At 41.2% G+C, this 14,677-nt stretch overlaps 1 protein-coding gene across 3 annotated transcripts in view; it reads right to left on the bottom strand.

The window, feature by feature from the left end:
* The window catches only part of SORCS1 (sortilin related VPS10 domain containing receptor 1), a 505,695-nt gene that overhangs the window by 13,569 nt on the left and 477,449 nt on the right, over positions 1 to 14,677 (bottom strand). For 2 of the 3 annotated variants that reach the window (XM_048505303.1, XM_048505302.1), the window contains exons 24-26: positions 12,147 to 12,246; positions 831 to 936; positions 566 to 723 (exon numbers count right to left, since the gene is read on the bottom strand). In XM_048505303.1, the coding sequence (XP_048361260.1) occupies positions 566 to 723; positions 831 to 936; positions 12,147 to 12,246 (364 nt within the window). The remainder of the gene's footprint in view (positions 1 to 565; positions 724 to 830; positions 937 to 12,146; positions 12,247 to 14,677) is intronic. The other variant, XM_048505304.1, reaches the window with a different exon arrangement.

The following is a 14,677-nucleotide window of genomic DNA, read 5'->3' as shown; positions in this document are numbered from 1 at the left end:
TATGTCCCTTTCAAGATTGCTTTGTAAACTGCAACATGCATGGAGAAATGCTCAGGGTTGAAGTCTAAAATGTCTGTTTATGTGAGGATGCTTTGAAAACACAGCTTTAACCAATGAAGATTTGTTTTAAAATTATTTTGGTAGTTAGGAAGGAGAATTCTGCACTTTGTCTAGCAGGTGGTGAGGATCTTAAAGAGTGGTGTAAATCTTCACAAGAGTAACTATAAGCCAGACATGAGAAATCCATGTAAAATGTTTTCATTTTATGTACTCTGCATGAGTATTTTGTCTCTGTAACCCTAAGCAATTACAAGGAGAGTTTATTTATTTAATTAATTTCTTGGACTTGTTAGTACATTGAAGACAAAACATTGTTGATTTTCTCATTTATGTAGCAGATCAGAAGGAGGAAGGGTCTTGGAGTTAGTTTGGAGTAATTTGGAGAAGTTAACATAGAAGTGGGAATAGTTAGATGTTTCAGTAAAGAAGGCTGGAAGGCTTGGAGTAGATTTAGCCAATCAGAATTCAGAATCTGACCAGTTCCTGGCTATTGTAGGTTATTTACCTATGGGCCGGGAATCCACTTTCTCCTCTACTAGTTGCTCTGGGGTCATCTCCCTCTGAGGGACATTAGGCATGCTTTCACTTTGACTGCCTGGACTGACCATCTCTTGATCTTTCTCATTCTGCATCTGTGCATAAACATTAATGCCCGGAATCTTCCTAAAACATTAACAGAAACCATCATTGGTGTGTATGCTATGGAGCTCTTAGCATCATGTTTTTACATCTGAAAGATGAACTGAAGAATATAAAGTAAGGAGTCATACCTTTTGAATTTGTAGATTACAAATACTGCTAAGCCCACAAACACCACGGAGAGCAGCATCAACATGGCTGAACCACTGTGGCCAGGTGTGACATCTATGAGAGGGGCTGCAAAAGGTTAAAGAGAACTTTAGAGCAGTTAAACTATCAACAAGGTAACATGTGTGTGTTTTTTCCCAGCTATTGTTTACACTTTGTTTCTACTCTTTATTTAGGTCAGTTCTACTTGACAGTTTATGCCACATAGTTCTTGAGGATCTGGCAGCTCATTCATCCAAATCAACATTCACGAGTCTTTGGACTAACATTTGAAAAACACGTATTTAGTCTCTGATAAATAAAGTGATGCATTATAATACATACCATCATATAACCATATACAAACAAATACAAATACAATACCTTTAATGGCATATAAAAAGTGGTAAAATACAAATTATGTTAAAACCAATTGACTAAAATTTACACAAAGGTTTCACCCTTGATCCAAGTGCCTTTGTTAAAAACCTGGCAACTGATTCAGTAATGTGGGGATAATGGTCACTAAGCAAGTAAGAAACTATTTCCTTGTCTGATCTCACTGAAAATTTCTTCAAGATGGCCTCGAGAAAAAGCAACCGATAAACTGCCAAATCTTTACAATGAAGGAGCACGTGTTCAGTTGTTTCGGGGTAGGCCCGCTGCGCAGGAACAAGTCCTGTTCTCCTGTGGGATGCCATGATATCTGCCTCTTGTTTGGGCAGTCGGTAGCATATTAAGCCGAGCAAGCATAAAATATCTACGGAGATGTGGATTGATTAAATTACTCAGATATTTAGCCATGAAACCCGGCGATGGTGGTGAAATGCCATAAAATGTGGGAGGAACAAGTTCTGCAGGCTCCAGCTGTGAGAAGCTGGGTTCCTTCAATGTCAAGAGTACGTTGTTTCAAAGAACTCCGAAAGCCTGGTCTTTCGATCCATCCAGTAGGAGTTGGTCAAAAGATGGCCACCTATGCTGTTTATTTGATTGATAATTTTGGTGTGCCAGGTGGAGTGGAAGTGGTTGCAGCTTAACAGGAAAAGATATATGTGTCAGACTGCCCGGGAGGGTTTCTAAAATGAAAGAGGCCGAAAGCCAGTATTTAAACAAAGAAAGCCAAACCCGGGAAAAAAATCGTCTTGGCTCCGGTTTCTAAACAAAGAACTTGATATCGTGACTGGAGTTTGGAAGACCCAATAAACGGCCGAAAAAAACAAAGATTGAACACTCTCTAATTTCTCAGCGGTTTTACTGCTCCCCAGATTGGAGCATTCCATTAAGTAATGTGTGGCAGTAGTTTTAACTGAAAAACTTCCATTGCGTGCAGGAAAAAAAATTCGACCGCCTCTGGTGTGAAAAAATCTGGATATTGCCAACACTTTGGTTTTACTTGTATTGAGAGTCTGGTGGATATGAGAGGTCCAGGTTAAGGGAATGGTGGAAGGTGATTCCCTAGAATATCTGTATGAATGGACCTTGTTCAATCAATGTACTGTTTATTTTCCACGTGCTGAGTTTTTTTGAATTCAAAAAAATCAGCACTTTGGATTTGTTATAATTAATCGACAGGGCACTGTTTGTGCAGTACGTCGCAAAGGCTTGAAGTAGTCTTTGCAGGCCCACCTTGGACCGAGACAGTAACACAGTGTTGTCTGCATAGAGAAGTGCACATGTGGGTCTTTGTCCCAAAATGGGTGCGTGACTTTCAGTCTGAGATAAATGAGGAGCAAGGTCGTTTAAATAAAGATTGAACAGGAGAGGAGCAAGAATACAACCCTGCTTGACTCCCTTGTTAGAAACTATAGGTGAAGTTAGGTGGCCAGCACGATCACAACGAACTTGACAGGTAGTTGAGGAATACAACTGGCGAATAAGAAACAGTAATCTCTGGTCTAATATAACCATATACAGAATTTGCACAATGAATATCTCTTTCCAAGCAGCCATCTTTAATATTTCACAGTTTGTCATCCCAATGGCTGTGTTACTTTCAGGAGAAATGTGAAAAGTCATAGTGCATCATATTACACAGCACTGGCAGTAAGCTTGCAAAGTTGATATCTGCACCATTCCAACATCCAAATATTTAATGGCAATTAACATAAAGTAATTCAAAGACCACAACAGTAACCAGTAGGATTGGAGATTCGGACAGTCCGAATCTGGATTTTTACCGAATCTGCACTGATTCGGCCGGATTCGGATGAACAGGGTCCGAATCTGAGCTGTCCAAATCCTAACATCCGAATCCATGGGATTCGGATTACCAGCCGAATTGCATTTTTATTTTTTGGTGTTTTTTCACATTTTGGCCTGCAGGGGGCGCATTTTTAAACGTATCGGCACCAAAATTTCAGGGTATCATCAGGTGACTGTCCTGATGATACCCTCCAGGTTTGGTGCAGTTTGGTTTAGGGGGGCCAAAGTTATGGACCCCCAAAAGGGGTGTCCCTATTCCCCATTCTTTCCAATGGGAACTAAGGAGATGAGGCTACCCTTTTGAGGGTCCATAACTTTGGCCCCCCTGAACCAAGAAGCTGCACCAAACTTGGAGGGGCATCAGGTCAGGACAGTCTCCTGGTGAGTACACTGAAATATGCTAGTACTTCTATACATCTACAAATGCACCTCCTGCAGGCACCCCCCAGAAATTTGCACAAGATTCTTTGTTCTGCAGTGACTTAGCTGCATTGCTGTCAATAGGGAATTTCTGATAGAGGGCTGTGGAGTGAACATTTTTCATGGTAAACCCACAAAACTTTCAGGGTATCTTCAGGAGAGTCTCTGGATGACACCATATAGGTTTGGGGAACTTTACTTGAGGGGCAGTGGGAGATGGGCCCTACCCTTTTTGGGTCCCATAGAATTAAACCCCCTGAAGCAAAATTCCCCAAACCTGGATGGTGTCATCCAGAGACTCTCCTGAAGATACCCTGAAAGTTTTATGACCATACCTTCAGAAATGTGCACCTCACAGCCCTCTACCAGAAATTCCCCATTGACAGCAATACAGCTAAGTCACTGCAGAACAAAGAATCTTGGGCAAATTTCTGGGGGTGCCTGCAGGGGATGCATTTGTAGATGTATAGGTACCAATATTTCAGTGTATCACCAGGAGACTGTCCTGATGATGCCCTCCAAGTTTGGTGCAGGTTGGTTTGGGGGGGCAAAGTTATGGACCCTCAAAAGGGTAGCCTCATCTCCTTAGTTCCCATTGGAAAGAATGGGGATAGGGACACCCCTTTCTGGGGGTGCCTGCAGGGGATGCATTTTGAGATATATCGGCACCAAATTATCAGGGTATCATCAGGTGACTGTCCTGATGTTGCCCACCAAGTTTGGTGCAGTTTGGTTCAGGTATGGACCCTCAAAAGGGGTGCAACTATCCCCCATTGTTTCCCATGGGAGCTGATAGGGGATGGGGGCTACACCTTTGAGAGTCCATAACTTTGGCTCCCCTGAACCAAACTGCACCAAACTTCGGGGGTATCATCAGGACAGTCTCCTGAGGATACCCTGAAAGTTTGGTGTCACTAGCTTTAAAAATGCTGGTTTGCGTGTTTCACCGCTCACTCACTCCAGCAGGCTTCATGTGCAGGAGCGGTGAAACATGAAAACTGGAATTTTTAAAACTAGTGGCACCGAATTTCAGGGTATCATCAGGAGACTGTCCTGATGACACCCCCCAAGTTTGGTGCAGTTTGGTTCAGGGGGGCCAAAGTTATGGGACCCCTCAGCAAGGGCCCTATCCCCCCATTGTTTCCAATGGGAGCTAAGGAGATGATGGCTACCACCATTTTGAGGGGTCCATAACTTTGGCCCCGCTAAACCAAACTGCACCAAGCTTTCAGGAAAGGATGTCCAACAGGACAATCTCCTGATGATACCTCTGATATTTTGGTGCTGATATGTCTAAAATGCGCCCTCTCTGCAGGCACCCCAAAAAATTACTGTCAAAGATTCTTTTTTTCTGCAGTGACACAAATTCTGCATTTGCTGTCAAAGGGGAATTTCTGGTGGAGGGCTGTAGGGTGCACATTTATCAAGGTACAGTCACAAAACATTCCAGAGGTATCTTCAGGAGAGTCTCAGAATGAGCACCATCCAGGTTTGAGGAACTTAACCTGCTTATGGGGGCAGTGGGAGATGGACCCTACCCATAACATTGAACCCCTTGAAGCAACGGGTCACTGTAAACCTGGATGATGGTGTCCCTGGAAAAGAGACTCTCCCTGAAAGACAATTCCTGAAAAGTTTTGTGGGTTTACCAAAGAAATGTGCACTCCATTAAGCCCTCCCATGAAATTTCCCCATTGGCTGCAATGGAATAGCCAACCAACCACTACAGAGCACAGAGATCTGGGAAATTTCTTGGGTGACTGTGAGGGGTGCAGTTTTAGAGCTACTGTCACCAAAATTTCAGGGTATCATACAAGTACTGTCCCTATGATACTCCCCAAGTTTGGTGAAGTTTGGTTCAGGGGGTCCAAAGTTATGGACTTTCAAAAGTGTAGCTCCATCTCCTGTTAGCTTCCTTTGGAAACAATGGGGGATGGGGCACCCATTTTGAGGGTCAATAACTTTGCCCCCCCTGAACCAAACTGCACCAAACTTGGGGACAATCATCAGGACAGTCTTCAGATGATATCCTGAAAGTTTAGTACCACTAGCTTTAAAATTGCGTCCCCTGCAGGCCAAAACGTGTGAAAACACCAAAAATTCAAAAAAATAATAAAATGGACCCGAATTTTTTGGATTTACCCGAATTTTTGGGCATATCCAAATCAGCTATGATTCGGATTCGGGCATACAAATCATTTTATGCCCCAAAATACCCAAATCCGAATTTTACCGAATTTTTTTAGTATTGACCAACCCTAGTAACCAGCTTTGAAGATCCTGAATTTGACCGGACCTTGGGCATCAAGGTACAGGATGAGACTGGGAGCAAATAAGTATTGATAAAGATATAGCTGCATTGCTAGATCAAACATTGCAGTATTTCTGGTCAGGAAAAAAAACCTGTATCTCTGGCCACGCACTAAATGACTATTATTGTAAATTTGGTTTGCCCAACTCATTACCTTCCAAGCAAGCACAGTCTGTTAACCACATTGGGACCTGCCAAATCCTTCATAATTCTACTTGCATACATATACAATGTTGTTAGTCTCAGGAAAGTAAAAAGAATAGGAGGCTTAGAAAGTCTGAGCACTCAGTCTGATCACTGTGGTCTATGTTCAACTTCATTGATCTCAAACTGTACTGGGCTCTGGTAAAAATTAAAAGACGCATGACATTGGTAAGCATGCCAAAAAAGGAATAAATCCTTTTGCTTATTTAAGTTTGTGGTTTTTATCGTTCAAGACCTTGGTCTAAGAACAGGGGGAAGGAAGGAAGGAAGGAAGGAAGGAAGGAAGGAAGGAAGGAAGGAAGGAAGGAAGGAAGGAAGGAAGGAAGGAAGGAAGGAAGGAAGGAAGGAAGGAAGGAAGGAAGGAAGGAAGGAAGGAAGGAAGGAGGCTATAGAACGGTTTGTACGTACAACCAGCTTTGAAGACTTTTTGGAGGAGGACTGCCTACTCTCCTATTGACCTACCTGCCAGTTAAGATCAGTACCTTGCTCTGTCACATTCTAAAGTGAGGTGAGTGGATACTAAAGAAAGAGCTTTTTCAGTGGTGATACCTCCATTAGTGAATACTCGTCTTTGTAGAGGATTGCCTAGTGAGAAACTTTTTATTTGCCCAAGTATTTCTTCACAAACTAACTATAGAAGGACCTCTCTGAAATTCTTTTTTTAACAAAAGCTTTTTTGCACCAGTTTTGCCTTTCCTCTTGGTCTATTAAGATGCTATTTGGTGCCTTTTAATTTTCTCTTTTACAGTGTGATTTAATTTTTAATTCTTCATATTCTTTTACTAATTTTACACCTTATTCTTTAACTGCTTCAAGCATAACATATTGAGAAGCAGCAAATAAAAGACACAAACAAGTCAACAAATTATGCCTGATTAAAAATGCAGCAGACAACTTAAAATGAGCCAAGATCTTATTATGCCAGTCAGCTTTATTGGCTGTTCTGGACACAATATGAAATTTGACTATCTAAAATCCTGAATAGTATGGGCCCAGGATGCTTAAAAGACTGCTTACTTTCAAATGAATGTCTAAATATGTTAAGGCCTTCCTCAGAGACGTTTCTCCATGTACACCCCCATTCCTCACCCCAACATACACAAAGGAATTTAGTGAAGAATGGCCCTGTGGGAAAAGTCTTTTCAGTGCTATTATGGAACTCCATTCCAGATAAATACATCCCACTCCATCCCTGGCAGTACATAGATGCATACAGAGCCATATTCATTAAAATAACTACCTTGTAGGTTCTACCAGTCACTGGAATTATTTTAATGAAATAATATTTCAGTGTACTATTGACACTGATATTGCTATGGAAACATACTTTAAAAAACCCTTTAGATATGCACTTTGACTCTTGCATGCATTTGTCCAGCAGGTATATAATGCAGATGGAATAGATCATGTTAAAAGCATCTATAATACATCTCACATCTTTAGCCACTATGAAAAATATAGGATACTGAAATAATCAAAATCCTAGGCTTTGTTTACATATGCCAACATTTGGCTTTGGCAGTCTTTTATTTTTAAAAGAAATTAGGCCATTTAAAAATGATAGCTACCCATTAGGAGAACAATTTTAGTTCAGTGGTGACAGAAATTAAGGCAGCATTTTTACTCATCTCTTGCAGGATTTTTTTTGGCAATGTTATGAAGAGGGAATGCAGATATTTGTTGTGCTGCTAATTGGCTATAGGAACACACAGTGATGATCCCAAGAGAAGCTATTAGTAAACCTGGCTTAGAAAATGCTTCCCTTGTGCTATTCAAAAGAATGCTGTTTTCAGCATATGCTCTTTCCAGAGCACCATGTCTTTATGCTTTATGAGCTCCTTAGCAACTGTACACAGACCAATCCAATGCAATAAGAATTTTACTAGACAGCTGTGTTCATGTAGGTTCATAAGTCAGGAGATATATGCGTCTTGCTGAAGAATATGAAGTTCACAATACTCAACACATGAAGGTGTCTTATATCCAGTCAGACCACTCGTCCATCTAATTTAGTATTCTCTACTTTAAACTAGCAGCCATGTCTCTGTCAGAGAAGTTTCCTGTGGTCTCAGGCAATCCTGTAACTTGAAATGCCATGGATTGTACCTAGTGCCTTTTATAAACAAAACAGGTATTTTACCATTCACTGTTAAGCAGCAAGAAAGGGAACTCTACATTGTGAACTGGCATGATTCCACTTCAAATTATGGAGCTGTATCATCTCTGAATGGTCAACCAATGGGAAATTAGTAGGAAAAGTTCCATCCCTAATTTATTCATTTTAAATTAGCAGGAATCTGTTAGCAATATCTCCCTCTAAACTATAAGGAACACCTCTCTTCTTAGACTTCAGTTTCTCATCCACAAAGAAGAATCCAGTGTAGCTGACAGATTTAAAACATGGCTTTTGAGTCTTTCAATAATGGAATCTGTCAGCTTAACTGACCAAACGATGCATGTGGTTAAAATGCAATCTTGATAAACAATATTCATGTTTAGCAGGCAGTTTTGAGAAATCAATATGCACCAACAAAAGAAATCCTGAAATTATGGTAATCTATGAAGGCTACATTTCTTAATATTTTAGAGCTGCCATGAATACTAGCCATATGATTAAAGCTAAACAAAGAAAGTCAGTCTGGCTCATTCCGCACATGCAGAATAATGCATTTTCAAACTGCTTTCAGTGCTCTTTGAAGCAGTGCGGAATAGCAAAATCCACTTGCAAACAGTTGTGAAAGTGGCTTGGAAACGCATTATTTTGCCTGTGCGGAAGGGGCCTCTGTTTTCAGGAACTCATGCATACAGCCCATGATGTAAGCAAGAACTTGTATACAAATGATGGCCAGCTTTTTCATTTAAGATCATGGAGTTAACAGATTCCATTTAAATAAATCTTGCATGGTATATGCAACTATTCAAAACATCACTGTTCTTCCAGTATCATGATAATATGAATGTGTTTGTTTTGGTGGATTTAAAATGGTATCTTGAGAAAACTGGCATCACATTTGTAGCAGCTTATCAAGGCAGAGGCTTTCACTCAGCCTGTGATCATGACATATTATACTAATTAGCCTGCAAGGAATGGATAAGGAATAACTGAATGCTATCATTAATGGTGACATGAAACTTGTCTGAATTCAGGATCACAGTTTTTTCTTACATTCAAAATATGCCAATTCCAAGTTATGAAGATTATCAAAATGTCATTAATTTTGGCAGCAGGGCTCAAATTTTTAATATATAATTTGCATCCTGAAAGGAAAGCCTGTATTATTTGAACATCAGAAGTGGAGAGTCAGTACCAGGGGTGTATCACCCATGGCCTGCTGCCAGGAGCCAACCTGCTGCTGCGGCTCCCATCCGAGCTGCCTCCTTCTCTCCCTAGGCCCTCAGGGACAGGGCCTGGGTAGGGCAGGAGGCAGCTTGCAGGGAAGCAAGGGGTGGCTCAGGGGGTGTGGCTTGGATGGGCACCGGAGCAGCAGTGCCCATCTGACCTGCCCCTGCCCTGAGCCCCGTCCCTGAGCATGTTGTCACCAGGCACCATTTCCCCCCAATACGCCTCTGGTCAGTACTTAGTCATTTGACTGAAATCCAAATTAAATGACAATTGGGAGTCAAATTACACAAATCTGGACCTGAATTTAATGCTTAAAATATAATCCCTGTGTAATTTTGATCACACTTGATTATACATCTACCAAACATTGATGTTCCAAGTCAAAATTCCAAATGTTGCACTATATTCCAACAGTTTTATTGTAGTGCAAAAATGCAGTTTGCAGCGAACCTCTGAGCCAGCTTGAAACCAAGAATTGTAGTGCTATTGCACTAAAACGCTCATACTATTCCACCTATTATGAGCTACGTTGCTATTTTCTAGTATTACCTATCACATTTGCAACATAGCGTGCAGGTTGTTCAAGGGCTGGTTGTATAGACAGGGCCATACAGAAGCAATGCAGCATCAGCAGTAGTTCTTTGCTATGCTCAGGATTGAACATATAAACACAAAAGAGTTTGTGAGCAGGGACTTTTATGTTAGCGCTCTGTGCCCCGTGTGTGGGATGTTGTGTGCCATCAAGTCATTTCTGATTCATGAAAACCATATGAATTAATGACTTTCTAAATGTTTTACCATAAACTGTCTTGCTCAGGTTTTCCAAACTGAGGATAACTTGATTGAACACTTTTGGATTTGGATTCCTACGTGTTAACTTCAAGTCCTTTGGCTGTACGTGAAAATCTGCCCTGAGAGGATTTCAGTCAGAGAGTGAACCCGATGTGAAATATGGTGAGTGGCAGCATATGTTGACAGCAGAAATACACAGGCAAAAAATAGGTTTATTTATTGGTCAAGGTAGAGGTGTAATAGTGTTACCACCCAGGAAAATATCTAAAATAGTTTCCTGAGTCAAGTTACCTGACTACACTGGCTCCATGTCAGGATGCAGAGACTTGTGTGGTTCAGAAGCCTCCATGAGGCTTACAAGGATCGTATATGTGTGATTGTGCCAATGTCATATGGTTTCCCCCTTGCCTTTGCCCATTCTGGATATAATGAAAGCCTCTTTAGAGTTGAATTTATGATTTCCCCGCTGTTTAGGATTTTATTTTATTTTATTATTTTTTATTTATTTTTATTTATTTATTAAATTTAGTATACCGCCCTATCCCCGAAGGGCTCAGGGCGGTGAACAACATAAAATCATATATAAAACATATAATTTAAAACAGTTTTGTTCTAAAATAGTAACCCACGAAACCCATATACAACTCTTCCCAGAAGAGAAAAGAAATGGGTCCCAATGATGTTAGGGGACCCTATCAGCAGAGGGTGGGGCGGAGGCACTATCAGCGGCTGGACTCTCCAAAGGCCCGGCGGAACAATTCGGTCTTACAGGTGGACTAGGTTCCCCAGTTAGCTTAAGGTTTTGTTATTGTTAAGTTAGGAGGTTCTTATGTACTTGTATTGTTTTCCCTAATGTTTAAGTTTAAGAAAAGTTATTTTGATATTTGTGCTATTAGTAAAAGCAGTAGCCTGTAGAAGCTGATATTAAGGGACAAGGAAGTCAGCCCTGGAATGCAGCTTAGACCAACACCCAGCCAACTCCTTAGCGAGGACAAAGACCCCTTTGGATTTGCAAATTTAACTCTGCTGGCAGCACCTAGATGTCCCAGCTGTTGGAAGACGTGCAGGGACCACCATTGGACAATTTGAACTCTCCTTTGTTACAGAGATGAGGCGCGGGAGCCTCAGGACATAACTGAAGGAAACAGCCATCTGATAAAGGAGATAGCTGGGTGCGGTAGCGAGCCCACCTAGATTTTCTGAATGGACTTTATCTGCTCTCCCTTCAGCACCATTGTGAGATCTCGCGGGAAGACGTTTGACAGCGGGATTTCGTGATCCCATTCACAAAAGTTGTAATTGTATTTTCCTTTTATATTGTTGTTTTCTTATTGGTGTTTGGTAAGGGACTTGCCCCCTTACCTCCCCTTTCTACCTGCTCCCTTGCCCCCTTTGATGTTGGTGAATAAAAGTTCTTGCGCCGGTTTGCAAGGCGCGATTCTCCTGCCTGAGCTGTGACCATCACCCCCCAAATAATATCTTTAGCTTTGAAGAACGCCGGCTTCCTGTGCCTCATTAAGTTGCTGAGCTTAAATCACTTATTGTTACCCGAGCAACAGCGGTAACAATAGTACAGATAGAATAAGAATTTCTAAAACAGTTAGGAAGGGAATTATACTCAAAGGAGGATTCCCTGTCTGGTGTATTAGTAATCTGCTTAAGTTACCTCATGAGGGAGATTTCTGTAGAGTGGGTGTCTGCGAGTAGAAAGGCTGTGTGGTCTGAGAGAAAGTGCACCAGCTTGTAAGAACCCACAGCAACATTAAAAAAAATAATAGCAGTATTAAAATGCACTAGACAAGACTGACAGATAAATAGATAGATTAGCCCGGCAGACTAGCTCCAGGTCACTGAGTATATTCTATGGCAGTGTTGTGATCTGAGCCCAGGTCTCCTAGATGCCAGTCTTTATACCACACTGGGTCACCAATTATTTAAAAAATCCAGAATTTCAAATATAAAAAACAGGAAGTTTTTACACTGGTCCTACTGACAAGAAAAGTGTGATGTTAAAGAATCAATACCAACCTGCTGTTAAATGGGCAGCATGAACAAGGATTCTAACCCCAGGTTTTAAATCAAACTGAATAGAATTCTGGTTCAGTTTCTGGACTAATATTTCTGACATCTGGAAAAAAAATAAGATAAGCCAGTTAGTACAAAAGGACTCAGGTGCAATATCAAACCTAGCCCAGGCTTGTCGCAACTGTAAATGGGCATTACTGATTGCTTCCGAGAAAAATGCAAAAAGTCTTAGTGTTCTTACAATAACTACATTGCTTGTTTTTGTATTCAAAGAACTGGATGGGATACTTTAAGAGTTTCTCTTTCCCAGAAGTTCTTGTCTAACTGCTGTTAGACTATCATGAGTGGTGAATGAATTGGTTCACCACAGGAAAGAGCATTCCAGAAGGACCCTAAATATTCCCACATATGTACAGCAATACTCCTATGTATACACTTCACAATGAATATCATGAGGTTCAATCCTAACTTTATCTAGAGAACAAATAATATACACAGAAAAAATGAAGAACACAACACAGCAGGCCTATAGCTCTCTTCTAACACCACGCAAAATATTCCAAGCTGAACTACCAGAAAACTGCCTTAAGGATGCTAAGTAACTCTTTTATTGTCAAAGAACTGCTATAGATACCACCTTACACATATACAGCTAAAACCAATCCATATCATATTTTTTCTCACCAATGGTTGACTTGAGGGCAATCATCTTGTGGAATCTATTCTCGTTAATGAGTTCATCATATGATGTAATTGGACTGTGTGATTTTCAAAGGTTAATGAGAAATTATCAAGCAAAAAAGACATTCCTATCATTTTTAGGCCATTTCCAATCTTTCTAATTTTGTTGATTTACTTTTTAATGATGCTCAGATGGGAATAAATGTTCTGACTTTCTTTTTTTTTTCCAGTGTGAAAGGTTTATCAACATCTTTTAGCATCTTCATTAAAGTATTTTTGGCTCCTACATTTTATATTGGCCACTGATTACTTGGAACTATTATCAATATTAAGGAAGACATTATTTATATGCCAAAACTTGCACTTAAGTCAAGAGAAGCAAATCCCCCGCAATCACCATACTCTTTTCAAAGCATATTTCATATGATGACATTGAGTCTACCATTTCTGGAATGAGTTTGCTATTTTTTCTTCCATATGAAAATATGAGGTTTTCATTATTTCTTTCTTCAATGGATTCTTCTTGTCTAGATGAGCTTCACTCACCTCCAAAAAAACATTTAAAAAGCATGGAAAAAGCAGCCCCAATCACTAGATACAAATGCCATTTTTGAAAAAAGAAGAAAGAATAGAGATGAGGTTTTGAAAAATGATGAAACCTTTTCTACTTCATACTTCCTTAAGGTAGCCTCTGATTTCAGGAAAATCTGATATATCTTATATATGAGGATTGAAACGAAAAAGGAACCATGGAAGGCCATGCCACCAGGCATGATCTATCTTGTACATGTTTATGTTACTCTTTCTTATTTTATCTTCACCACAGCTTTGAGAAGTTATGCTAAGAAATGGAGCCTTGAACATTGTACTGGTTCTTGTCAAGTCTCTGAAATATTCTAGAGAACATTCATGGTATACATACAAGCTAGACTGTAGACAGTTATATCAGTAGAAGTTCATAATTTATGGCCTTCTGATGAAAAGAGTGGAAAGCATCATCAACACAGGTGATTATCTAAATTCCTGGTGTACCAAAAAAAACCTGCATTGTGGCTCAAAACTAAATAAGAAAAGACATGTAATTATTTAGAAGAGCCAGTGCACATAACCAATGAGATACAGCTTTGAAATTCAAGATGAGGCTCAGATGCAGAATGTAAAAAAAAAGAAGCACAGCAATAGAAATACTAGAGTAACAAACACACATGCCTTAATTTGCAGTTTAATTTGGGGAACCCATCAAACTTTGCCAGATCTGCCTGCTGAGTGGGGGTGGCCCTGTTTCCAGCAACAACAACAAAGTTGCATGATATGGCAGTTAGGACCAGCCATGGCCATTTCCACATGGCCCATTTATGACGGCCTGGGGGCGCCAAAAAAGGCGCCCCCAGGCCGCTGTTCGCACAGGCGCCGCTGCTGCAACGCAGCAGCGGCGACCTGACTCTTCTTCCCTCCCCCCAGGGCGGCGTCAAGCCGCCCTAAACAACAACCCTTTAAAGGGTTGTTGTTGAGAAGGGAGCGTCTTCAGTCCGCACGGTGCGAACCGCGCAATCATGGCCGGGCAAGACGCTGTTCGCTCTTCGCCTTCCTTTCACGGTGTCCTTCTCGTCGCTTCAAGTGTAGCGTTGCATTCCCGCTCCACACCGTCCTCCCACCTCCAGGGGTCGGGAGGGGCAGCGTATGGGCGAGGCTGCAACGCCCCGCAGGTGACCGAGCAGGGGAGGACACCGTGAGTGGGCGAGGAGAGGGCGCAAAGAGCTGTCTGCGTCGCGGAGCCGCCTGCGCATCTGCCGGCCTCCGCTTCTCCCGTTCACATGCTTGCATGCGAACGGGCTTGCGCCCCCAAGCTGCCC

This window comes from Sphaerodactylus townsendi, linkage group LG08 (genome assembly GCF_021028975.2).
Source record: "Sphaerodactylus townsendi isolate TG3544 linkage group LG08, MPM_Stown_v2.3, whole genome shotgun sequence".
In the NCBI taxonomy this organism is placed as follows: Eukaryota; Metazoa; Chordata; class Lepidosauria; order Squamata; family Sphaerodactylidae; genus Sphaerodactylus; species Sphaerodactylus townsendi.
This window is presented reverse-complemented; position numbering and strand designations above follow the sequence as displayed.